We start from the raw sequence: 24,556 nt of genomic DNA, 5'->3' as shown, positions 1-24,556 counted from the left end.
TTGAACAATACAGATACAACACTGCAAAGTTTCATATTTGAAGAATTTATTGTTCTGGGCAACTGGTACCAATAGCTCTGGAGCAAGGTATTCAAGTCCTTACAGGAGCCACCTTTGGTCATCATAAAAAAAAAAATAATCGCAAATGAACGATAACCAGCTTATGACGTTTTCGAATAGCAAAAAGAAAAACAAAAAAACAAAAAAAATTGAGTCTTTTACAGCAGGTGACAGGAGAATTTGGGGGGGGGGGGGGGGGCTTCCATGAGGCTTTTCCAAAATCCCCAAAAGGGATGGTTAATAATATTAATATCAACATCAATAAAAAAGTAATTACAAGTTTAAAAGAGGCCCAGGTCACTAGTGGCAGAGGCGGGGGCCGTGCATGACTGATCGCAGTGGGTGTGGGGGACAAGGCGGCGCAGAGTCCTATGCAGAAAGGTCACTGTTGTTGAAGCGCTCCTGGTCATACACCTCAGCGACGACCTTACGACCAGCAAACCAGCGGTTGTTGAGTGCCTGGATGGCCTTGTTCATCTCGGAAGCCATGGAGAACTCCACAAAGATCTTGACGATGATCTCGGCATCCTCCTCCTCGCCCTGCTTCTCCTGGTAGATGATGACCCTGTTGACCGTGCCAAACTTGCCGCACTCCTCTGTGACCTCACCTTCCAGGTCGTCGTCGATATCCTCGGGCCCCACCATGTTCCGCAGAACCATTACGGTAGACTGTAGGCATGGAGGGAGAGTATCAGGAGTGTTTCTCTTAGGTACCCACACAGGTGAACAGCGTAAACAACCTCTAAATAAATGCAGTGGAATATCTTCATAGAGAGACATGAAGAGCAGAATGAGTTGCCCCCTGTTGGCACACCAGCGTCAGCATCGCTCCCAGGTACGGCCTAAGTATCAGTACCTGGTGAGAGCGGCTGGGTGCGTCTCCCACACCCACCTCTTGTTTTCGCAGCAGCTTCTGCATTACCATGTGTCTGGCACTGCTGCCCGAGATGCTCATGTGCTCCTGCTCGCTCAGCATCTCCTGGGCTGCCCCATCCTGGGACGCCTGCTCCTCCTCCTCCTTCTTGGCTTCCTGGGCGGCAGCCGGCGCCGTGGCCAGCACGGGCGGCGAGGCCAGCACTGGGTTCACCAGGCCGACCTGGGGCAGCACTGGGAGCGCCGGCCGTACTGGTGTCACACCTGCAGGGGGCGTGGGGTTCCAAGTTTGGTTAAATACCATTTGTAAAAGTGACTAAGTTTGCTGTCATAATAGTGCATGGGTCACCAAATACAGTAGAACCCTGGAACTCAAGTGCCTCAATTCCACCAACTCTGACATCGATGGGTCTGTCGAATTTATTTTGACTTTTGACTTGTACCTCAACTGAAATCTTGGAACACGACCGTTCCTGCTAAAACTTGTATGGGTCAAGAAGTGTTCAACTCTACCAATGCGGACCTCGAACGGGACGGTCGAGAACAATCTAGCCACAACTCGATGGAAAACTCAGAACACAACAAAACGAAACAGACCTGTTAAAACTTGTAAAGATCGGATTGATGCGCTGATAAAAGCAAACAGACCGATTTTAAAAACGGACCTGTATTTAAAAATAAAAAAGTTTATTTTAGCTTAATATATCAGGCCCATAAGCAGAAATACATTTTGGGGTGGGGTCCAGGTAGGTGCCTCCTGATAGATTTTACCAGTTTGGAGGAGGGAGCAAATCTCAGACCAAATAAATTTCAGGGGGTACAAACCTGAAATTTTACTATGTGCCTGTATTATAGCACCCCTGGGGGTGATCAGATTACCAGTCCCCAGTCACAGCTGTAGAAATGCACAGTAAGTGATTTCCCAGTCCTGCGTAAGAGCAGTTACTTTGTGAACCAGCCTGCACCTTCAGAGGAGATAAAATGTCTTTTCAAATGGTTCACATGTACAGCGATACTGTACACATTACCACTCTCTCATCATAAGCCTAATGCTTTAAGTGTACACTGTACAGCAATACCATACTCATCACGGTACCACTCCCTCATCATGAGCCTAATGCTTTAAGTGTACACTGTACAGCAATACCATACTCATCACGGTACCACTCCCTCATCATGAGCCTAATGCTTTAAGTGTACACTGTACAGCAATACCATACTCATCACGGTACCACTCCCTCATCATGAGCCTAATGCTTTAAGTGTACACTGTACAGCAATACCATACTCATCACGGTACCACTCTCTCATCATGAGCCTAATGCTTTAAGTGTACACTGTACAGCAATACCATACTCATCACGGTACCACTCCCTCATCATGAGCCTAATGCTTTAAGTGTACACTGTACAGCAATACCATACTCATCACGGTACCACTCCCTCATCATGAGCCTAATGCTTTAAGTGTACACTGTACAGCAATACCATACTCATCACGGTACCACTCCCTCATCATGAGCCTAATGCTTTAAGTGTACACTGTACAGCAATACCATACTCATCACGGTACCACTCCCTCATCATGAGCCTAATGCTTTAAGTGTACACTGTACAGCAATACCATACTCATCACGGTACCACTCCCTCATCATGAGCCTAATGCTTTAAGTGTACACTGTACAGCAATACCATACTCATCACGGTACCACTCCCTCATCATGAGCCTAATGCTTTAAGTGTACACTGTACAGCAATACCATACTCATCACGGTACCACTCCCTCATCATGAGCCTAATGCTTTAAGTGTACACTGTACAGCAATACCATACTCATCACGGTACCACTCCCTCATCATGAGCCTAATGCTTTAAGTGTACACTGTACAGCAATACCATACTCATCACGGTACCACTCCCTCATCATGAGCCTAATGCTTTAAGTGTACACTGTACAGCAATACCATACTCATCACGGTACCACTCCCTCATCATAAGCCTAATGCTTTAAGTGTACACTGTACAGCAATACCATACTCATCACGGTACCACTCCCTCATCATGAGCCTAATGCTTTAAGTGTACACTGTACAGCAATACCATACTCATCACGGTACCACTCCCTCATCATGAGCCTAATGCTTTAAGTGTACACTGTACAGCAATACCATACTCATCACGGTACCACTCCCTCATCATGAGCCTAATGCTTTAAGTGTACACTGTACAGCAATACCATACTCATCACGGTACCACTCCCTCATCATGAGCCTAATGCTTTAAGTGTACACTGTACAGCAATACCATACTCATCACGGTACCACTCCCTCATCATGAGCCTAATGCTTTAAGTGTACACTGTACAGCAATACCATACTCATCACGGTACCACTCCCTCATCATGAGCCTAATGCTTTAAGTGTACACTGTACAGCAATACCATACTCATCACGGTACCACTCCCTCATCATGAGCCTAATGCTTTAAGTGTACACTGTACAGCAATACCATACTCATCACGGTACCACTCCCTCATCATGAGCCTAATGCTTTAAGTGTACACTGTACAGCAATACCATACTCATCACGGTACCACTCCCTCATCATGAGCCTAATGCTTTAAGTGTACACTGTACAGCAATACCATACTCATCACGGTACCACTCCCTCATCATAAGCCTAATGCTTTAAGTGTACACTGTACAGCAATACCATACTCATCACGGTACCACTCCCTCATCATGAGCCTAATGCTTTAAGTGTACACTGTACAGCAATACCATACTCATCACGGTATCTTATCATGAGCTTAATGCTTTAAGCATTTCCTGGTCTCTTATAGACACTGTGTGGCAGCAGGTTTCTGACTGAATTATGTAGCCCTGAATAGGATCTTTCAGGATCCTAAGTAGGGCTGTGCGATATGACCAAAATCTCATATCCCGATAACGACATACATCGCAGCTGCACCTCATATTTATGGATTTCCTCTGCAAATCAGCTGCGGTACGAATTGGACAAAAATCTGCAAATAAAAAAAGGAGGAAGGTGACAAATGTAACGCGATCCTCAAATAGTCAGGAAGTGATCCACAAATGTGAAAAACCTGTTTCAGGTATAAAGATCGCTCCATATTCTTGTGTATATGATTTTATGCCATACAAATAAAGATGCATAATTGAGGATAGTGATATATTTGTGATTTTATTTCTACAAATCAGCCTCGGTATGAACTGGGAAAAAAATCTGCAAATGAATAGGGGGGAAGTAACTAATGTAACGTGATCCACAAATAGATAGGAAGTGATCCAGAAATATGTAAAACCCCTTGTGTGTACACATCGCTCCCTATTTCTGTGGATTTGATTTTACACAACACAAAAAAAAACATTTCATTTTTTGGACAGTGATGAATTTGATTTTTTTGTAAAGAGCGGCCGCGGTATACAGACTCTCTAAGAGGTTTGTAGAAATATTTTTAAAATAGTTTAGAGTTCCCTCACAATAGTTCTGCATTCCCTCAATATTTTTCTGTTATTAACAACTGTATTGTGTCCATTTAAAGTAAATTAATTAATGGACTAATAGGTATAAATCTAAACAATACAGATATGTCCAGATAAGTGTACCTTAAGCATTAAAACTATGGGGGACAATGCACACTATGTATTTTTCATATACGTGTTTTTAGACTAATTTATTAATAACTGCACTGTGTCCATTCACTGCCAGTGACTGTAAACAAGACAGCAGGACTACTGAAAATGCAGTACAAACACAACAGGAGAAACATTGATAAAAATTCACCCATAAAGAAATCTGGAAAACCAAGGGGTGTTGCTTGCTTTTGTTAAAAGATATTACAGCCGGAAAATTGAATGTAAAGTTGTTTACCGCTATACTAAAATATTCCATAAAGCGGGTTCGAGTTTAACCCTCAACTCCGTGTAACATTGCAAATTGTCATCCAAATGAAAAAAATGCTGCCATAAACAGTGTGTTTTGCCACATCACAAAATAAACTATAGTGCATAATATGAAACGACAGATGTTTTTTTGTTTTCTGATATATATCGTCATATTTCACAGCCCTAATCCTAAATTGTACTATTGACTGTACGACCAGCTACAGATCATTTCCTGAGGCTAGGTAGCCTTCCAGCACATCACAGAGATACTCCATTGTTCAATACAGATCACTGACAAAGGGAATTACAGCAACAAACATAATACCACCAACATCTTGATTTCCATTTCTGTGGCTGCTGTTGCTTTCAAAGAACGATAAGCTTACCAGGCAATGCCAAGGTCCACAAAACAGGTTGCCGCAATTCGCCGTGGGCACCGAGGCCTATTAATGTCTAAATGTCTTTACTGTCTAAATGTATATATTCTGCTACTGTAAACCTGCAAATTCAGGATCGACGGCTCTCTCGATCCGTCTATCCATCCATATATTCATGCATGCATCCATCATGGCTGTTTATCGACATGCACATGCGCAAACACTGCTGCTAATAGGTAATGCCCCCCCCCATGAAGCAATAAATCATTTGATCAATTAAAACCCCCAACAGGGCCCTCTCTGGCGTACCTGTGATGACTCCCGGTGCCTGGGCAGCCATGACAGCCTGGGGAAGGCTGAGCTGCTGGCTGAGGGACAGGGGTGAGGCCAGAGCCCCCAGCACAGACACTCCCGCCACGGCCTCCTGGAAGAGCAAAGTTGGGTTAAGCGGGCAGCACAGTGAGCCGGAGCATGGAACAGTGCGGGCAGCAGCAGCGAGCCGGAGCATGGAACAGTGCGGGCAGCACAGTGAGCCGGAGCATGGAACAGTGCGGGCAGCAGCAGCGAGCCGGAGCATGGAACAGTGCGGGCAGCACAGTGAAGGCTCCACTCACTCTCACTCTCAGCATGAAACTATATACTGGGCAGAGTAGCAATTAACTGGAAATGAGCGGAGTCAGCTGACCACTGTCGCCAACTACAGCTGTAACACGCTCATGTACCCAAGGTAATATATTTAGAGAGCAAACAACAAAGCATGAAACACTCCCAAGTACGATCTTACACTGGGTATAAGGCCACATTTTTGTAAAAACGCTACATTTCGATACACATGCAATTAGTCTGATATTAACAACTAAGCTTTTTTTGCTGATAACCAGTAGTACATCATTGGAAGGTCACAACTGCCTACAATATCTGCTTATTTTAGTAATGCTGCAAACTTCAGATACTCAACCACAACTACTAAGTTCAAAGCCTAAAAGACTTTATTGAAACTAAGGCTGGGTGATATCACATTGATATTGTATCGTGCATGTACAATAGTCAGCTGGGCTCCAGACGATGGGTGAAACATTTAGCCGGGTGCCATCTTTTCAGTACTATCCGGACATTTATTTACGTCCACAATTTGGTAAGCAGATCAGTAGTACGGCTAACATATTACTGAGATGTATTTTGTGACACCCAAAAATGTATAAGCTGTATAAATTAACCATATCTTTATGTTTATCACATTCGGGTAGCAGCATACACCACATAATACTGTTTCAGCATACCATGGTTCGGTATACTACAGTGCGGAACGCACTGAAGTGTTAGTGAAGAGAGGAGCAGCTCAGCAGCCACGAAATCTTTTAAAAGAGGAGATCTTGTGTAAAAAGACATTGGCGGTGTGGCAGTACTTTTTGCAGTTTAAATTCCGATACGTTTAACAAATGAAAGGATATGCAGAATTTGTACCGATTATCCAACTTTTGGACAACATAAAATGCCTCATTAATATTTTAGGTGCACTGCTAATCTACTTACCAAATTGTGGGCATAAATGCCCAACCTTTTTTAACTCAAGATCTACTTTTCAAGTGGCCAGTGTGCTGAGATCTACCAGATCAAATAGGGAGCCATAGCTATTATTCTACACTATTATTACTCTAGCTATTGCCTTTCTACATAGTTAACATGCACACAGCAAATCCAGACAAATCCAGGTGATCCTCCAAATTGAAACAGTGAAAATAAATGTATTTCTCTACCTTACTGGGACCGCTGCCACTGGGACAATGCCGCTAGGTAAAAATTGATTGCTGTGCTGCTAACTGACTTTCCAGTTCTCACACTTTTCGGCTGCATGTGGCTGTTTTAGCAGGGAACTCAGTCTCGTAGCTTTTGTGCATCGTTTTGAAATGCCGGTCCAAACTGCCACTCTTAGGTAAAGCCACAATCGCATTGCATACAAGACATATAGACTTCGAATTTGAGTAAACGAAAAAATTATCTTCTTCCCACCCTGAATAAAAAATACGTTTTTGACCTTTTAGCTTCTGACATGTTTGCGTGCTAAATGTTTACAGTACACGATTAGATGCACACTGAAAAATGGACGTGCGTGCACGCAAGTACACGGACGCTTGCGACGCACTTTGCGATCGATTGAGAACAACTCCGCGATCGACTGTTTGGGCATCCCTGCCAAACAGTATACCGAAAAGCTGGCGTCCGGCCAAGTGTTTCGCCCGTCATCTTTAGTCCTGGTGATCACTGTGCATACGTGATATATCATCGACATATCTCCCAGTCCTATTGAAAATTTACTGAAACTCTTTCTGGACGACACCAACTTCAATGATTGGACACCTGGAGATTATATCAGTAGTACAACACCATAATAAAGCATACGTTAACTAGGGATACTTGATTACGTTCACTTACAAATAAAGCTGTTACGTTTACTTAAGTAAACTCAATTATTAAAATGCATCGAAGAAAAAAATCCTAATCGATTACTCCGCAATATGGCGGAAGGAAGACACCACATAGACTGTGAGGATCCAAATAAAGAGCGAAAGCATCACGTGCGTAGAAGCACTTCAGATTAAACGTGACTGACAATGCAGTCATCTGTCAGTATTGCGAAGCAGAACTTTAATATCAGCACAGAACGACTGCAATGCAAATACATGATAAAAGACGACATTCAGGTTTGGCAGACTCACCCAGGAATGTGAGGTTAGCCATAGATACGTGCCATCTAACCTCTAGTAGCTTAGCCTTTCTTGATGCTTAGTTTACTTTCTGTGATTCCTATATGTCAAGATAATTGCTGCTAAAACTAAGATTAGCCCTGTCAGCCTCATTTTTTTAAATATACATAATACACTGTATAACCAATTCATAATGACTTTTTGTGAACATATTTGTTAGGGCTGAACAATACTGGGAAAAGTTCCCATTGCAATATTTGAAGTGTCTGAAATTATTTAGGAGTTGAAAATTAACTATATAGCCAAATAAAACGTATCTAACAACAAATTCTGGAAAATAAGTTAGTAGTGCCTTGCATGAGCCAGCAAAAACAAAGCAGGGCCGACAAATCAATTATGCTCAATATCGTATCTCTGTGGAATATTAATATTTCCATATAGTGGAAGACTAATGTCTTCGTGACCAGATCTTCAGACCTGCTCGTTATATTTATTGTACTGTGTGTACATCTTGCACAGTTCTGTACATATTTTTACTCCTGCACTTTTTATACATTTATCAACCACAAATGCACATCGCATATATCAACCAAACTGTATGTGACTATTGTCCTCTGTGTGTGTGTGTCTATATCTACTGTATGTATAAAGGCCACTGACAACCAAAGACAAATTCCCTGTGTGACATACTTGGCAAATAAATCTGATTTTGAATTTAACTTAACATATGGCTCCTAATGGGAAACCTGGAAGAAAACAAGTAAAACGTAGCTTGGCGACCACATGTGGACCGAGAAGAGGGCCGAGGAGAACACTTTCACTTATCCCAACTAGTGAACACCCAAAAACAGCACATGAAGACAGGGGGGGATCAGCGTTTCACATAAATATTTACCTGTGCTGTGATTTTTGCAGTTGCGGCAGCAGCAGCCACAGCAGCTGCGGGAGGCAGACCACCTGGGGTCGTGGGAGTCAGGAGGGGCATAGGTGGGGTCACCGCTTTGCCTACTCGTAGATATTGGCCACCCAGGTCAAAGAGGTTCATAGAAGAAACCGCATCCTGGGATGACTGGGCCTTTTCATACTCTGCCGGGGAGCAAGACCAGATTGAAGGGCTGGAACGACGCACCAACATGACGGTGTAGGGACCACGAGAGCACTGCTGCTCACCAATGAAGCCGTAGCCCTTGTGCTTTCCTGTGGTAGGGTCCCTGGCCAATGTGCAGGACTTGATCTTCCCAAAGGCTTCGAAGACGCTCTTGATGTCCTCGTCTGAGAGGTCAGGGTGGACGGACGCCACGTAGATCCGGTTAAAGGCGCGAGCCTCTTCTGCCAGCTGATCGATGATGGGCTGCGCCTGGCCGATGTTACTTGGCCGCCCCACCTACAGCACAGATACCAGCACAGGGCCACTCAATGGAGGTGTGTCAGACAGACACTGAACAACGCACCTCAAACTTCCTGACACCCATGAGGAACTTCACATCACCAGTTCTTGACAAATCTCAGCAAATTATCCTACTAGCTTGACATAGCTGCTCCTACACCTACCAGTCCCACACAAAGAACCTGGTATGCACAACTAGCAATCTGTAGAAGCACTACTACTAGAGATTAAATAACTTCAGACAAGTTTCTTATAAACTCAAAGTCAGACACTAATATTAACCAACTTAAGACTGCTATATGAAATTGTCATTAAAAAGCTACTCCTATTGTTCTTCACAAATACAGATATGGCGAAGACTAAACTAATTTGAGTAAACACCTAAGTTGATGAAAATCAGCTATATCCAGCTATCATTCCAGTTCCTATGTGATTTAATCAAGTAAACCTCTCATAACCCTACAACGTACTTCAGAAAAAAAACCTATGGAGGTATAACTGATCTGTTCATAAGTCACGCTAAAGAAACTGTAGATTTTCTACACTTGTCTCATAGCATGCTACAACACGCCTCAGACCACCAAGGCAACATCATGCCACGTATATTCTGGGCATCAAGCTAACGCTCACATAGCTGCAGCATCTCAGACTGAATTTTCCTTCAGCTTAGTCACTGGCAGTATAGACAAAAACGACCAAAGTGGCTGATCCTGGAAGCAGGAAGAGCTTTAGCGTTGCCAAATATTCTCAATGCATTCACAGCGCATCTATCTTTAAAGTAGAAGTTCCTTCCAGGCTGGATCAAGTTTCCTCTACTGAGCTGACGACTTGTACAGTATCTGTGCTGCAGGTGGGGCAGCCAAGCAGCATCAGCCAGGCGCAGCCCATCATCAGCACAACGGGAGCTCGTGCCAGTCAGCGGAGTGCTGTCCCGGACGGACATCGAGAAATCAGGGCATCCCAGAAGGACCTTCTCTCTAAAAGAGTTTTGGGTCATGTGGACAGCACAGCAACATTTCATGGAGAAGGGAGACACCCGGCTGACACACGGTGCAAACACACAAAGTTACCATGCATTTGGACGTTCGAATACGGAAACAAAACATACTGGGAATGCGTGTGAGGGAAAGACAAGTGCCAATTTCAGTCACACACACTGAATGTCAGAATGAACAATTGGAGGTTCCAGCAGGTTCCTTCTCCAGCTTTAAAGAAAGAAGGGGGTTGAGGTGAGTGAAATCCCAGGGGTCCTGGTTCAAAGTCTCCCGTGAGCAGCGTGGGGGTTGGGCCGCTCCCTGGGCTCCTCACCTTGATGTTCCTCCCTCCGAGCATTACAGAGTTCATCTGCTCCAAGGCAAGCTGTGCGGCCTCTGGTACCTCATACTCCACAAAGGCAAAGCCCTGCAGGGGAGGTGAACAGGCTCTTACTGAGGCTAAAGAGGCAGGACGACAAGAGAAGTGCCGCTCTTCCGGGTAGGGGGGGGTAATGTAAAAGAAACACAAGAAACCGTGGGTTAATTCATGCTAGTAAGTAGCTGGTCCATCACTGAGGGAGTCTACTGGCAGTCCACCACGCCACAAACAGGTTCCTTTCAAAGAAAAACATAAATCCATCTAATACAGACGCATTACAGTATTCATTCACTCGTAATATTTTATGATGCAATTTAAAAGGATTCTAATTCAGACTCTTAAAATGTAATTTTTAAATCAATATGTTGCAGTGCTGTGTGACGGCTAAAGAGTGCTGAGAATGTAGCTTCTTCTCAGGAAGGTAATTCTGTTCAATTATATTCTGTTCAGAATATAATATTCAGCTACAGTACTTTATTTTGAGCTAAAACACAGATTATACTTGTACGATAACCAGACTGACACTAGGTGTTCATATTTATTTATTACTATTATTATTTGCCCCAGACAGGTAAAACAGGCAAAATCCAGCTGTTCAGATGTGCATTTTGAAGGTTAACGAGAAGCTTGTATAAATAAGGCTGCCACAGCTATTTCTAACCGATTACCCTCATATCAATTTTCCCCCTTTATGACAGAGCATGACAGAACAATCAAAGAAATGTATTACAGAAAAAAGTGGAGAAAATAGGAAGAGAAAAACGAAGGACGATTCTGACCTTATGCTTCATAGTAACAGAATCCCAGGACATGTCAATGCTCTTGATGGGTCCGAAGGGGGCAAAGGCCTGCCTGATGGTGTCCTCCCCCAGCTCGTAATAAATGGAGCCCACGTACACCCGGCACATGATGGCGAGCGCGCGCTGCCGCTGGGCTGCCACCTGCCAACGGGGAGAGACGTCCACTAGCGTTTACACGGCCGGGGACACACACACACACACACAAGCAGCATATACATGTGTATGGGTGTATGGGTGTATGGGGCGGGGCGGCTTGCAAATGCTATATCTACCTCCCTGCTTGTGAGGGCGTCTTAAGTCCTCTGTGTGTCTCGAAAAGGCCAGTGTCAGAGAAACGGGGCATAATGTAATTCTTAATGTTTAATATTATGAATAAAGCTCTGTTTAAAAAAAAAAAAAAAAAAAAAGCTTCTAAGCAGAGGTACTCACTCTTACCAAAAATTCAGACTGTGTATGTACTTAATGATTAATATGGAGGAGGAATAGGTTCAATACATCAAGCATCTGCCGTGTGCCTCTGTGAAGTGTGTCATATACATTACTACTTCAATAGGGGCCAAGCTAAACACGCTTCACTGCTGTCCGGCTCTGAAACTGACTGGCATTCCTGATACACAAAAGGTGAGCGCTCTAAAATCAGCTGCAATCTTAACACCAAAGTGGCCCAATAAAAACAGTCAAACTTACGTTTTGCTTGAGTCTAGAGGGGTGGATTATTAAAACACAGAGCTGATTTTTTTGGCTTCCTTACTCAAGTCCAAAAGCTTCTACATACATTAAAAAAAATCTTAGTGTTCATCCATGACATGGAAAAAAAATGGTGACTTGCTTTGCCTACCCCAAAACAACCAAGATAGCCAACAAGAGGTCCCTGTTTGAGCAGTGTTGTAATTTAGGATGACTTAAAGTGACTGCTAGCCCTCTTTAGTACCAAGCCAAGGATCATAGTACCCATTTGTCCTGTTCCAAAGTGGACACATATTTATAAAGAAGACATGGGCTTAAGTTTATAGCAGCAATACATTCAGCTCAGCCCACCCACACCCCAATAATTCTGGATGAAGAACAATATTGATAATAGCCCTCATGGACCATCCTCTAAGCCCAACTAATCCAGACCTCATTACCTGCAAAAATGTGTGTTGACAAATCTTAACAGTAATTGATGCTAAGTTCACATTACACGATTTTAGCCACGATTTTCTGCTCACCAACAGTTTTTTGCAAAAGCCCCCAACCGGAAGCAAACAGGCATTCGCTCAATGCTGGCAAATTGGCACTCAAATGCGATTCAAGAACTGTTCAAAGACGGGACCCGACATTAGCTGATGCATTGAGATGCCTGTCAGATATCTAGCAGGCTATATATATGGACCTGTCGGCGACTTCAAATCCAGTAGAGTGAAAAGTGTTGTGACGTGGTTGCGACTGGCAATGAATGTGGTGACAAGCTACAGTCAATGAGAGTGCAAGACACAGGATGAGGGGAAACCAGGGAGAGGTGTTTAAAAACATGGAAAAAGTTCAATTTGTCTAGTAACTGTTCTTAGCATTCAGGGAAGAGGTACTTAGTGGAAGTTAGTTGTTTGTGACCTGATATACTGGATCACTAAAGACCTGAGGTATACAATAGCGTTTCCTGAAAGTGTTATGTATACAAGGGTTCATTTGGCAGGTGTTTGTAAATGTGGATCATGTGTTGTGATTTGATTAAAGTGATCATTTGTAGTGTGTCACTTCTCGCATGTTTCTGACACAAAGTTTGGACACCAGACATACTCATTGAGGATTCCTCCTGGTGAAAGAACCTCGGAATTTGTGACCTCCTGTCGCTGATCAGTCAGTGTGTGCAAACCACAATGACTTCAAGTTCCCTGATTACAAGATAAGTAATGTAATGTAATGTGAACAGTACAATGATCTGACAACTCTAAAAGTCGTACAGTGTGAACTTAGCATAAATTAGCTGAACAGTTTAATGACTTTTCCATTCATATTAACTGAATGGAGCACATCAGCTGACACTTCTCACAATTCACAAACTCTAAAACCAATAGTTTTTTGTACAAATGAAAGAATAATTTTGTCCAAAGCTCTACTACTGATAGAACCCACAGGAACGTAAGGGGTTGAAAGTTGCTACACTGTCGTTCAAATGTTCTCTTTCATGTGAAGCACTGAGATTCTCCCTGGTTAAATGACATGTTGTACAGCATAGATCCTCATCTTTCTGGTAAGAATATCAATAAATACAGGTTTATTTCAATGTAACAACAACCTTTTTAACCCTTAGCACACCTGACTGCCATTCTCAGGCAGAACTTGGCCAAATGAGTTGTTGAACAACGCCTCTTTGCTTGTTGTGGTGTGAGTGAGCAACCAGCAAGTATCTTATTATTCTGCCTTAAACAGTTTTCATTTCAATGAAAGCCTGCTGTCTGCTATTGAACAGCAGGGGAAGAAAGCCACACCACCACCATCCTATTTATGCTCACAAAGTAGCCCACTTTTCCCATGAGGATCCCTGCCGCTACATTCACCATCACCATGGTAACTTCAGAAACTGATATGACAGACGGGCCCATTAATTACATAACAGTCCATAAACCCACAAAACTGCTTCTGGTTATTTAGTCTAATTCTCAGGCAGATAATCCAAAGTGTTTTTCTCCCCCCAAAATCTGCCCAAATGAGGAGATGAGATTCACTAATAGTGTGCTAAAGGTTAAGTGATTCTTGGACTTACATGTGAAATGAATGTAAATTAGTACCAGTATGGTATCGATTAAATCAGGATGAGTTGCCCTCCTAAACTGTGTGCAAATCACACTGGTGTTTGACTTTGTTGCACATGGCACTGACTTTGTAGGAATGGCAAATTCTCACATCCCAGCAGGACCTGACTAAATCTGCAATTTTCAAGATTACTCCATGTGTTCCTGTCCAGCCAATATGACTAGTAAAAATAGTCCACAATGAGGGCACAGGGACCAATTTAAGCCCAACTTAAATCATTGCCCATTCAGCTGGAAATACACGCAATTAAACTGCACTTACCACTTCATCGTATTCAGTAGTTTTTGCATTTGTATGTGCATCTCCCCCCTCTCCCACCACACACAAAGCCATGTCTACTTTTTAAATATGCAGCATTGTTAATCAGTTCAACAGGGACGAGGTTCCGGGCTGACTGGCCACTTAAAGAAGGGTAACAGTCCCTTTAACAGGAGTGCGCACAAAGAAAAAAGTTTAATATTCTATTGACCGATTGTAAAGGTGAGAGAGGATCTCCAAAGCCCATTGTCACTGCTGCCATCTGAAAGACAGTAAAGATGGAAAAGTGCTGAAAAGTAGGTTAGATAATCTCTTCCTTAAAAGCTCATTGCTTATCAACTCAGACACACAATTCAAACCTGCTGCTACTGCCTCTCTCAGAAACCAGTCTTTCAGCTCCACCTAATCTGACGAGACCCCCCCCCCCCACCCACTCATACCCACACCCCCCTGAACTCCAGAGTCCACATTTTTTTTCCCCATGAACACAAGAGCTCAGGGGGTGCAAGGCAAACAAGTTACACATTTCTCTTTTTGAGTTGTTCTACTGACCCAAAACACAAACACTTAAATAAAAAAAAAAATAGGAGTGCACAATCAAAGGTCACAAACAACCTTGAATCAGTTAATGCAGTGCAACGTACATGGCATGTTCTCTACCCTTCACCATTCAAAAGTACATTACCCAAACTAACATACAAAATAAAGCAATTACAGCACGTTACATAGGTTTTGCTACATGGACTACTGGAGCTCCAATTGACACATATATTGTTTGAGTAACAAAGCTTCTCCCCATTATAAATATTTTGCAGTTATCACTATTCCTTGCTTTTTCCCCCATGAAAAAGGATATATTACACAATGTTCAAGCCATTCCCAAATACATCTCACACATAAAACATTAGGCTTTAGTATGTCAGCCTTTCTGGTCTCTGCATTGGTATTTGGGGCATTTTTGCACATATTACGTGGAGGGCGGGGCATCCACCTAGAACCATTTAAAACTCGGCCCTGTAAGATTATGCAAATGTGGCAGAGCCACTCATTTACTGTCTGGGAACTGGCGTCACGGCGATAGAGGAGGGAGGCAGAGCCCACAGCCCTAAGAGGTCAGTGCTGTAGCTGATGGGGGAGAGGGGGGGGGGCACTGGGGGGCACTCTCACCTGTAGGTTGGTCAGTTGCTGCTGCTGGTGAGCGATGGTCTGCTTCACCAGCACACTTTTTATACTCTGCTCCATGGCATACTTCTTCGCCTGCGGAGACGAGGCGGAAACAGAATTCAAATTAAAAAAACTCGCCGCAGCCCAGATGATTAGCTAACAATTGGGGTGGTGTCTGGTTCTGCAGGTTACGAGGCTGTGTCTGTGATCAGAAAGTCGCTGGTTCAAATCTCAGGGTCACCAGAGTGATGTCACCATTGATCCCCTGAGCGAGGCTATTAACCCCAACTGCTCCAGGGAAAAGCTGACCATGTTTTCTGGTAAAAGTACATCACTTTGGATAAAAAGCATCTGCTAAATAAGTAAAATTTAAAAGGACCCACTGGTTTCGGTGTGACACGCGAACAAGACTGAACTACGCTAATTGGTTCATTTTCTTGCTAATGAGGGAAACACAGGCTGAGGTTTTATCTGCAAGGTAATGGTATAGTAACAAACATAAGGGGAAACATGACAGCATGTAGCATCATAACTGAGATGACACACACAGACTAATAGCCAAGCACTACAAGATAGAACATACCAGCAACTACAACTACAAACTAATCTAATAGCTTGATTAAGAGTTGGCTGCATCGGCTGAAGGCACTGAAACAATTCTATCACCATCAACATATGCAAACTGTGGACACACAGTACCATGAGATACATCTCTATGCTTTTCCTCTAAAGCCAAAAAGGACTGCATTCATAATTTATCATTTCTCCTTTACAGTAATCAGTGAAGACTGCCATCCAGAAGTGCCATACAAAACACTGCCCTGACTGCATGATGATACATTGAGCGCTGAACAGAATGCTTCTTCAAAACAACACAGCTAAAGCCAGACTCTGAGCCTGGAAGCTCCCTATTTGCAGCAAGGCATAAACAATACGATAAGGATAGTTTTATTTATACAAGTGCACAGGAATTCTTTATTTTCACATATGCCACCCTGCTCTCTTATAAAGCACATTATGCTGCTGAGACAAAGCTGGGGGTCAGTCTGCAGGGTCAGCGAATTTTCCGGCATCCCAGTACCAGTTTTTAGGGTTAAGTTGAAAAGCACAGCAATGACAGTTATTCTGCCAGCCTCCTAGGAAACGCCCTTGTGGACACAAGCAGACTCCTAACTTGCAGAGCCACATGTGGAAAATGTTAACATATTGTCCGTCTGTCATGCTAATGACTAATGGCTAATGAGAAAATTAAGTGTCTGTAGCATGATCTGGGACCTGTATCACAAAGCAAGATTTGCTGGTTCGCTAGACAACTTGATTTAAGGTACCCCAGTTTAAATGGACTTTATGTTCTTTCACTTATATTTAGACCAGACTAACTTAAATCCAACAAGTTATCCAGCTAAGCAAGAAATACCGCTTCAATATACAGACCTCTGGAAACGGCAAAAAAAAAAAAATGAAAACATAACGCAAAATTGAGGTAGACAGCCCAGGAGGGAACAGTGCCGACAGCAACTCCCACCTTCTGCAGGGCCTCCTGTTGCTCTGGTGTGAGAGGAGGCAGGCCAAGCTTGGCACCAGTGCCCTGTCCATTCTCCATGGTTAGAAGTTCGCCCCCCTGTGGATGCGGGCAGAGGCATCAGGATAACAGACAGATATGCATGGAAATCATAAAGACAGATTGGTTATTCATAAAGGCAGAGAGGCACTTCATGTGTTGCACATCAAACAACTCACTATTGTGCTGATCCAGACATTTTCTTTTAACTGTGCTTCAACCCAACAGCTTAAATGTCTGCAAATAATCCATTCACAGCAGTTCATTAAAACAGTCCTGCAAATATGCCTATATTAAGCAATGAATCTTTAAAGGAAAAAAATCTGAAAAAAGTTCAACTGAAAATAAACGCATATTAAAATCAGCAATTTTGCATTTCACATCACAAAAAATAAAATTAAATCTAACATTGTACAACACGAATTTAAAAAAGCAAATAAATACTGTAAATACATACGTAGAAAAGCAATATTATACAGGGTGGTCCACATAAAAGTGGCCCAGGATCTTAAACAGAATTGACAAGTGAGGCTACTTTTGTGTAGACCATAAATACGGGTGACAGTCCCTTTGTAAAGAGAGAGCTTAGATACAAGGTTTAGCAGCGAGAAAGACAATCTTTACATCTTTAAACCAAATCCTCCCTTCCAAAAGATGTTCAACATATTCCTGATGAATTGTATTTAAAACCAAAGGCAACATATTTTCTCTCATGCTGTAATAAGACAATCAGGTTTGCCCCAGAACAGTATTACCCAGAAACTTGCCTACTAAAGTCTTCCATAATTATGAAAATGTTTCAGTCAAAATTATGGCTGTAACGGTACACATTCATTGTGTACCGTTCGGTACATCATTTTTGTTTCGGAAAGCACGATGAAACGAATGGATACATTTAATGAAAACCTAAGTTCACAAGTTTATAATCAACATGGAAAACACTACTGGAATTGTGGCTGAGAGTTGGTTGCAGCTGTGGCAGTCATAACCAGCGGTAGGGGAAGGCGATATTGCAAAAATATCAAGAATTTTTTAGGCAGGGTCATGATCCGCAGTCTTATCCTGATTCTTTTTCATGTTTAAAAACTATTCTGCATGTTACTCTACAGTAACTATGTCAGTTTTTAAAATACAAACAAGTTCCATATTACCGATGTCAAATTCTTTTTAGGCATGTTGCTCATGCCGATATGCTGCCAAATAGGGCATGTTTGGCATGTTGGGACAAGGGTGTGAAGGTGAGAGAGGAAGAAATCCAAAGGCGCTACCTTCTGTTTGCTATTGCCGGTTTACTGACATGTCAAAAAGGATTTGGGTGCCAAAAGAACTTTAGATGTGTCTTTGAGTCACAGAACTGCAACTATGGCTGCTGCGTCGGCGTTAAAAATGGGTCGGCGTTGATATTTTAAATTGATGAATCGCTTCAATTCAGTATAACAAATGTTTTCCTGTAATGTCACTACATAATTATGGTAGTAGTTCAAATAATCACTAATCAAAAAGGTGGTTTTACACCGTGCAAAGCGGTACTGCTACGCACAAGCACCTGAAGAGGAAATGCACAGGCGCTATTCTGGATGATGGACTGCCAGAAATGGCAAAAGGCTTTTAAACATCTTCTGTCTTTCTACCTGCTAAACATACTCATCATTAAAGCCATAAAGCTGTCTGCCTACTACCTTAAAGTTTTACCTGAATAATGAATCTGAAAATATTTAGGTTAGAATCTGAGCTTATTCTACGTTGACGGTGCGAGTGTGTGTGTTTGTGTGTGCTGGGCTTGTTGGGACTAGTGTTATTGCACACTAAATAAAAAAAATCATTTGTGAACTGAAATAAAAATGAAAACTATATTTACCAAAAAAAAGTGATGGACTGCAAAAGGTATCGCCACACCAACGTCTTTTACCTTCTTTAACCACAGTATCTCGTCTTTTAAAAGACATGGCTGCTGAAATGTCCGTTTCTTCATCGCCACTTCAGTGCTTATCGCTTCCATGATTTACCAAAACAGTAGCATGTGGCTCGCTCCACTAACCAAATTTAATAAGCATAAGGATACGCTGAATTTATACAGATTACTAAATTTTGGGCATCACAATATGCACCTCATTACTATTTTAGGGAGACGATCTGCTCCGGATAATGTCCATATAGTGCAGAAAAGCCAATGTCCATTATCTAAAGCCTGGCAGTGACATATAGTTTATTGTTGTCAAAATAAAATCAATTTAAAATGGTCAAGTGGATATTCTGGAGAAAAATTAATCATTTAGGTTAATCAACCAATCAGTAATAGTCGATAGATTAGAGATGTACCGATCCGATATTCGGATTGGTATCGGCGCCAATCCAGACCTATTAGACTGATCAGGTATCGACCATATGTGACCGATCCATATCTGATACTCATTTAGGTTTTGGTAGTCTCTAAAAAGCTCCTATTACACGTTAAATCCATTTGTACAACTGCACGACAGCCCATTTTAGATGTATTTAAGCTGAACGCTAATGCGGCACTCATTTTTTTGGCAACTCAGTGGGCGGGAGTACAGTGACTTCCACCTGCTGTGACATCACGCACATACCCTTTGGAGTACGAGGAGCATCAGAACATCAGATAAGACAATCACGATCTGGAAGTATTTTACGATTTTAACAGCAATTAGTAGCACAGTGATTTGCAATCTTTGTAAAAAAGTTTTGAGAGGTGGGAGTAGTATAGAAGAAAATCCCACTAAACAAAGCGCACTCAATTGTGCAAGATAACGCGAGTAATATGAAAAAAAAGCAATGGCTGATTTGGGAGTTGCTAGCTTGGGCTGTTTTGCACAGTGGCTACAGCTTGTGATACAATGGCTGCTATCGCAACGCTGTTGCCAGTGGGAGAAAAATTGTAGGGCATTGTAAGCATTCGCCACTTGTGTATACTCTCTTGGAAGATATTCAAATAGAACAGCAAAATGCTTCAAAAATGTAAAAAAATAAAATAAAATTTTGGCATCCATCTGTATTTTACTAGTTTTAAAATATTACAGTATAAATATATTATATTTATTATAATAAAGAAAAAAGGTCATATCAGAATCAGATTGCAACTGAAAAAGAGGATCAGCCCATCCCTAAGATTAATCCATACAAAGAGTTGCTAGTAGCAGCCCTAATTGCAACTGACAGAACACACACTGTCATACTACTAATGATCTCTCTATACAGGCACATTGCAGAGAATCATTCACGATCTAATATCGGTGGTTTAAGGAACATTTTGGTTGCCCAATAAATTACACCAGTCCTGGAGAAAGAGTAACTGATAAGATCAAAACTGGAAGTTGGCTCTGTTATTCCAAACTCATGTATGTTGCTGTGGAAACATCCAACATGCTAACTTATTAGAGAAGATATCGGAGAACGTGGATGACCTGAACAAGGCAGAAACCATCATGGCAAGTTAGCCTCCCCATGGTATCTTGGATGCTTTTCTCAATAAATTGAGACAGGGCTTAAAAAAAACCCAACAACTACGGATATAGAAGTTAATCACAATAGATATGACTATACTTAACAGTAGAGAACAAAAAATTGTTATTATGATACATTTTCATCTCATGTTTATTTTTACAATGTGGAAATAAGCATCTCAGCTTTTGCTATTTAGACACAACAGACACATTACCTTTGGTTTACAACTGTTCCTAATTGTGTGTGTTTCAATAATTCATTTCAAAACTTGCGTTTTCCTTGCTCTACCTAAATCACAAAGAACCATGAACCCAAAATCAAGGTTTGTACCGATTCATGAATTTTGTGTACAGTTATGCCCCAGGTCAAAATGAAAATGACACAATATTATTGCAGTCCAGCGACTGCTGAGTCGTCAGTCTTCAAGATTTTTAAACTTGGGCCAGTAATGTGTTGCTCGAACAGAACACACTCAAGAGGGTTGGCTCTACTGAAAAGATGGTTGTAACTCAGAGGCGTGATGCATACTGGGAAAACGGGAGTCTTACCTAGCACCCGCGCTCCGTCGGGGTCACGGGGACCTTACCCGTGGGAGATAAATAATGGGAAGAGCTTTATATGTTCAAATGGCTCTATAGGAAAAGAAAAGGCCTTTAGTTGAGTTAACTTACACATGTTTCCAAAGGCTCTGTACTCTATGCCCAGAAATGCCACATACAAGGTCATGCAAAGTAACGAAACAAGTTGCTTGTCTAAAAATAAAGAAAAATATGTAAGGCCATAAAGCATGTGTGTGTATTTTGTCTGTAAGAATGACAAACTGTTTCTACATGGGTTATTTTTTACTACTAAAAAAACCTATTATGGGAGTAATAATTTAGGAGTTCAGTGCTTTTGAGAAGTCTTTTGTTTGGTATGCAGACAAGCCAGTACTTTGTCTCGCATAAATAAAAAGAGGGCACACAGATTGTCACGCAAGCACGAAAAGTGTCACATTTACCAATACAGATTACAGGCATACGAACTTACGTTTGTACATAAACAACATGATTTATCTGTTGTGATGTGTCACATGTCATACACGAACACCGTAAGGGGACGGACCATCCCAATGACGTCGTGAAGGCTACGGATGAGCCCAATTTTACAGACATATTCGTCGTGTTATTTTACCAATTAATTACATGCTAGGTAATTGTTTTTAATAAATATGTACTTCCCGCTCACGGTCGCTGTGTTTTCGTCAAATTACTCACAGAGCACTAACAGCTGTCAAGCAACTATTAAAACTCGCGTCTTCATTTATATCAACGCCTAATAGCCTGGACGGGTTAAGACATTTTGGTAAGGAATAGGGAAGGATTTAGCCGGGAAATCAATTCAGGCTCGTTTCGTCCGCCAAACGGAGTTAACACAAACCACAGGTCCTTAGGGGGCGACTCGCTGAACCGTCTGCCGACCGCCCCTGGCCCGGGCGACTGAAAGCCTTACCCAGCGACGATCCAGTCTCGGTATTCAGAAAACAGACATTAAAATAAAACCATTAAACCCTGTTTATGACGTAGCAGCTGTTCAGCATAAACAGCACCTTATCACGGCCTAACGGTGACCGGCTAAGTTGCCGTATCTGTCGAAGCCCACCAACAGATGATCGGGGAGCCATTATGATATTCTGCAGGTATATGTCCCGAAGCTCTTCCCCAAACATACCGACTGGTTACCTACCCCGTATAAAGGCTTTAAATAACCACGTTTAAAAGACTATCCGGCCCCACTGTGTTATAGCTACTTTAGCGGGGGAAGCCAGAAGTCAGCCACAACCGCAGCTCCGTCACGAAGCTACATAACTGCCCAACGGCATAAACAGCTTTCTTCAAGCACAAGCTGAAAAGCTGTAGACAGACGAGCCTGGCTTGGGCTACTAACAGCACCGGTCGGTTCTGCTCGGCCCCGCTCGACTCGACTCATCTTTCCGGACAAGTAGGACACCCGGGAACAGAGGCCATGCGTAGCCAGGCCCCCCGACCGGCCTACTGCACTCCCGAACAGGAAAACAGCCAATGCTGCTGCACACTTTCCGTGTGATTACAAGCATATGGAACGAGGAAAAGAGGAAGACGCGATTATTTAAGCTTAAAGTTCGGTTTCCTTACCGCAGCCACCGCCACCGCCATGAAGCACACTATCGTACACAGCGCCGACTGAATTCGGAAACCCGAAAGTCCCGCGAGACTGCGCGAGAAACCTGAAAAGGTTGCTTGTATGGAGGGTGATCTCGCGATAGATTTTTAAGCGCTCGTGCCTTCCGTATTTTAAAGTTGAAGAGACGCCTGTTAATTATTATGTTTGATCACCCTGACTTTATTAAAAAGACGTTCGTTACATTGTCATTGTGCACTTCATTTGTAAGAATGAATGTGAAATTAACAAGGAATCGAGATTTGAATTCTTTGCTATTGTTTCCCTTATCTCATGTACATCCCACTGCATTGTGCCTAGGAAACCAGGAGCATTTTCCTGAGCAATAATGGTGCATGTATTTGGTGTTGAGCTGGCACAGAGATGTGGCAGTTTGCAAAAAAATCATGCAGTTATCTGAATTGTTTTATGTAAATGGCCTGTATTATGAATGTGATACTGAAACTTAAGAAATATCAGGGCCAGTTCTAATCTCAGGTACTAAATAAGTCATATATTATTATTATTATTATTATAAATATAAGGGGAATTGAATCAATTCAGTATTTGCAAATGCTTTATTGTTGTCATGTACAGTCATATACTAAGTGATAATCATTCATTAGCAGTCTGGGTACCCCTGCACTTGTAAGCCCTCACCTGAGTCTGAGCTCAGGGTTGTCAACTTTGGTTAGCTGACTAGCATGAGATTTCCAATTCCAGACATGTCTCTACACTTCTTTACATATATGTATCAGTTTTATTACATTCTAAATAGTCTGTGGGGTTTGCAAACTACCCCAACGCTTTTGATGTTGCTAATTTTGGATTAATAATGGAACAATACAGATTTCTTCTGTGAGAGTCAAAAGGCGTGAGTGTCATGCCAAATGCATGAAAGTTGGCAGCCCTGCTGAGCTGCAAGGCTTGGAAACTAAGGCTGTGCTGAACTGTGCTGAAAAACTGATTCCTCCGATCTGAATGTTTTCATTTTGAGGATGAGTTCTAACATTTAAATATCGATTTTTACCTGATAATTAAAATGATTATATATTATAAGCGGCAGAGGCATATTAACATGATCGGGGCTTCTGGGCTATTCTATAGTTGTCAATGAGGGTTGGGGGGGGATGGCAATGATAATCAATGTCGGCCAGGGGCCCTTTTTGAGGCCCCTTTTAAGCGGAGACCCCCGGGCTTGATTCTGGTTTAGATTATTAAAGCCCCCTTGGAGCAACACATCAGAAATGGGATGGGACCCTGACACAAAAGAAACTTTATTTCCTAAGACAGCTGAAGAAACTCAGCATATCTCAGGTGCTAAGGCTGATTAGGACTGTAGAAAAAAATCAGCTGCAATCTGCCCTCCCTACAGGACAACTACAACAGCAGGGTCCTATAGCGTACTGGCAAGATCATTTTGGACATTTCATACCCTGGTCAACACCTCAAAAACTAGCCAACAGCTTCTTCCTTAAAGCAGTATCTCTTATAAATCTTGTCATACCTGCTGAATAAAGTCTTTCTGTGTCTGAGTCTGAGACACTAAGGAAATGGAATACCAACCTCGGATTGAACCGAAACTGTATCAAAAAGAAAATCAGTGATATTGCCCATCCCTAAAACGATGCCACAGGCCAGGGGTGGGCAATCTTATCTGCAAAGGGCCAATGTG

General features: G+C 42.3%; 1 protein-coding gene across 5 annotated transcripts; it reads right to left on the bottom strand.

The window, feature by feature from the left end:
• Nucleotides 1-29: 29 nt before the first annotated feature.
• On the bottom strand, nucleotides 30-22,967 carry puf60b (poly-U binding splicing factor b). 5 transcript variants are annotated; one of them, XM_023832844.2, is made up of 13 exons: nucleotides 22,857-22,967; nucleotides 21,252-21,335; nucleotides 17,421-17,478; nucleotides 17,206-17,301; nucleotides 15,684-15,773; nucleotides 14,728-14,778; nucleotides 11,442-11,603; nucleotides 10,618-10,710; nucleotides 9,093-9,306; nucleotides 8,818-9,008; nucleotides 5,527-5,641; nucleotides 953-1,197; nucleotides 30-729 (listed from the first exon to the last, which is right to left on the bottom strand). In XM_023832844.2, exons 4-13 carry the CDS (start codon nucleotides 17,281-17,283, stop codon nucleotides 430-432), a joined length of 1,539 nt encoding a protein of 512 aa, XP_023688612.1. In that variant the 5' UTR covers nucleotides 17,284-17,301; nucleotides 17,421-17,478; nucleotides 21,252-21,335; nucleotides 22,857-22,967; the 3' UTR covers nucleotides 30-429. The 5 variants fall into 5 exon arrangements, with proteins under 5 accessions (XP_023688612.1, XP_023688611.1, XP_023688610.1 ...); XM_023832843.2 differs by lacking the exon at nucleotides 17,421-17,478; XM_023832842.2 differs by lacking the exons at nucleotides 17,421-17,478; nucleotides 21,252-21,335 and having other exon boundaries at nucleotides 983-1,197; nucleotides 22,857-22,958.
• Between the last annotated feature and the right edge of the window lie 1,589 nt (nucleotides 22,968-24,556).

This window comes from Paramormyrops kingsleyae, chromosome 1 (genome assembly GCF_048594095.1).
Source record: "Paramormyrops kingsleyae isolate MSU_618 chromosome 1, PKINGS_0.4, whole genome shotgun sequence".
NCBI lineage: Eukaryota > Metazoa > Chordata > Actinopteri > Osteoglossiformes > Mormyridae > Paramormyrops > Paramormyrops kingsleyae.
Note: the sequence above shows the minus strand (reverse complement) of the source record. Positions and strands in the feature narration are given on the sequence as shown.